The 3122-nt window shown below is 29.6% G+C and overlaps 1 protein-coding gene across 1 annotated transcript in view; it reads right to left on the reverse strand.

Moving 5' to 3' along the window:
• Positions 1-3122, reverse strand: part of LOC106464826 (protein jagged-1-like) — an 80089-nt gene that overhangs the window by 4542 nt on the left and 72425 nt on the right. Inside the window, exons 15-17 of the mRNA XM_022392626.1 lie at positions 2244-2519; positions 1226-1357; positions 549-705 (exon numbers count right to left, since the gene is read on the reverse strand). Of these exons, the coding sequence (XP_022248334.1) occupies positions 549-705; positions 1226-1357; positions 2244-2519 (565 nt within the window). The remainder of the gene's footprint in view (positions 1-548; positions 706-1225; positions 1358-2243; positions 2520-3122) is intronic.

A 3122-nucleotide genomic window follows, 5' to 3' on the forward strand; every position in this document is an offset into this window, starting at 1 on the left:
GTCACCTATGACAGAGATTTTACTGGATAGGTATGAGGCATTCTTTTACAATTACATATAAGGGGAGCAACTTTTCATGTCCTAAGATAACCTTTCATTAATCATTTCAAATAATTTCAAAGGGCCCAAAAAATCTTCATTGTCTGGCTGGGAGCCCAATCAGTCTCAGTCTGCCTCTGGGTTATATAATGTCTTAGAGAGAAACTGTTATAATTACCATACATGGGCATGAAATACAGAGCTGTAGATATGTTCTGGAACTATTACTTTTGGATATATTTCTAACTTAGGTTATCAGAAAAGAAATAAAAAAATTACAGTGATTTCATTACAGCCATTATGTATGAAAATTATCATTTATCAGTGAGTAAAATATGTATTGTTCAATTAATATATTTCACAGCTTCTAAACACGCCCTAGCCCTAATTTCTAGAATGGGATTAGAATTGAAAAAACAAAGAAATTGTGACTGTGCAATGGTGACCACAAGAATCTTTGCTACTAGCAATGGATTACTTCTTTCATGGGCTATGCAAAAACTGCTTACCATGACTGGAAGCAAGGAAGGAGATCTCCACTTTCACCTCAACTACTGCTGCTAAAGCTGTGCTATTGGATTCTCTGCGACTTATTTTATCAGCCAGCCATTTTGTAAGATTGCTTATGAATTTGTAGGTATCAAATGAAGACTCTCCAGTTGTGGACTGAAATGCAAAGAAAAAAAAAGTACGTTTTACAATATATAAATATATATATTTCCCCTTTTTTCTTAAAATCTCACACACTCTGTATATTATTTTAAAATTTTAGTTTATTTCTTTATGGCTGTCTATACTAAGGAGAAAAAAAAATTCAGCAGTACATCCAAGGGGAGAAAAGAAGGCAGAGAAAATATTAAATGATATGAAGAAAAACATACATAAACTTATAAATATAATATACAGGCATAAATTTGCTGAACTACCTTTTTTATCACAATAATTTTCAGCTGGTTGCATAGGAGACCCTAATTTAAACACAACAAAGGTTCCAATTTTGATTTTAAGGTCAGCTAAAATATGACTTTTTTTTGTGCTTTAATGGAAAAGTTTTCTATCCAAAATACATTACACCTATCTAATATGTTACATCTAGTCTTAAAATTGTCAAAGATTTATTAAATATATTACATACTACTATATTTTTCTATTCATTTTGGGGAAAAATCTTCAAACAGAATCTTACCACTGCTACTTCAATGCTGTCTGATTCATCTTCTGTTTGGTCACAAAGAATAAAAACTGTGTAGTTTGATGTATAGTTCAGTTGTTTAGGTAATTTTCGTATCTGTACACACACACTTTCAACTGTCAGTCCCTAAGATGTTAAATATACACAACCAACCAGTCAATGCCTAGTAAATAATGAAGATATTAATTCTACATTTACCCTTCTTGTAACTTCATTCTTGTACAAGTACATTTGAATTAGAACAAGATTAATGCAGATGGAACTTTAAGTTTTTTGAAACAAGAAAGTAAAAAAGAAATAAAAAACAATTATATGTAGAAGTAATACTTAATTCTTAAAATTTTTTATTAATATAAAGATTTCACACTATTCAACTGTAAATGTTATAATTGATTATGAATAAATGTAGCAAAATATATATATATATATATAATAACAATTTACTGATGCAGGTATTTTTAGTTGATGTATGTCTTAAGTTTCAAATTTGACAACAACATTTAAGTTTGTATACAATAATTCTCTTTTAAAACAAGATTAATCAAAACTTGCTGTAAGCAAAATGTTTAGTATAATATTTAATGCTAACTAATCATTGACAAACTTATACTGACTGAGGACAATATGAAAAACTATCATCAAAACAATGGCAAACTTGTTCGAGGATGCTCTACATTTATCAATAGTTGTTTTATAAGTGTATTGGTTTTATGCCTTTAGAAAAACAAACAAGCCCAAATATCCTTCAAAATTGATAAAACTAGCTTATAAACACTTTATTTGGTGATCTTTTGTGGGATCACTTTTCTTTTTTTAAATTAGAAGTTTAGTTATAATAGTCTGTTTTCTAGGATTTCTTTTTAAATCAAATATTTAGTTATACATAGTTGAAAAAACACAACTACTTAAAGTGTCACAAATTAAAATTTTTACAGAAAGAGAGAATTTTTATACTCATTACAACCTGTTATTACACGAACTTATTTTAAATATTGGCAATATTCAACAGTACCTGTAGTATCTTACTATGGTTGAACACCAAGGTAATAGTTGCACAGTTGTTGTCTAATTCAGCCGAGTTTGGTTTACATTTGAGATTAGAAAGTAATACATCTGTGGAGCTTTTGGTTAAGTTTCCTGTGAGAGAACACCTTCCTCTTGAAGAACAAGGAGGAACAAAACAAGTGCTATCAAAATCAGGGACACATATTTGTCCTTGAGGACACTGATGAATCATATCACTTGTGAAGTTTGGGTCAGCCAAGCAGTTTGGAAAACCACACCAAAACTAATTAAAAAAAGGTCAAAGATATTATGTACTCTTGATCATTGAAAGTGAATGGATATTTTCATATATGATATTAAATCACGTGAATCCTTTTCAGATTATCAAAACATATTAATGTCTGAAAACATTTTTTTAAATAAATCTAACCAACTCTAATACAAGAAAACTACATATTTTTTCTAATATATGTGTATCACAAATAAGCTTACTTATAAATGTATTTAGGCTGGTTGTACCTGAAAGACAGTTTTAAGGGTAAGGGTGAATTATACACTAATGATGGGCTCCACTTAACAAGGCTAGATAGTAAGATGTATAGGAAAGATCTAAAGAAATTTAATAAAGACAGTTTAAACTAAACTCGCGTAGTGGTAAAGGAGATTAGAAAATTAGGAATAAGGAAATTGATTGGACAGCTAGAACAATGAGGAAATTGGAAAAAAGTTTTGAACATAAATAATAGTTTTAAAGACAAGCTTAGTTACTATTGTTCTAATGTTAGGAATTTTAAGGTTAAAATGGATGAGTTCAGGGCTCAAGTTGAAATGAAAGAGTATGATATTGTTACGTCTCCGTTTGTTAATTGATTTTTCCGTAACTTCG

This window comes from Limulus polyphemus, unplaced genomic scaffold (assembly GCF_000517525.1).
Source record: "Limulus polyphemus unplaced genomic scaffold, Limulus_polyphemus-2.1.2 Scaffold1752, whole genome shotgun sequence".
Lineage (NCBI taxonomy): Eukaryota > Metazoa > Arthropoda > Merostomata > Xiphosura > Limulidae > Limulus > Limulus polyphemus.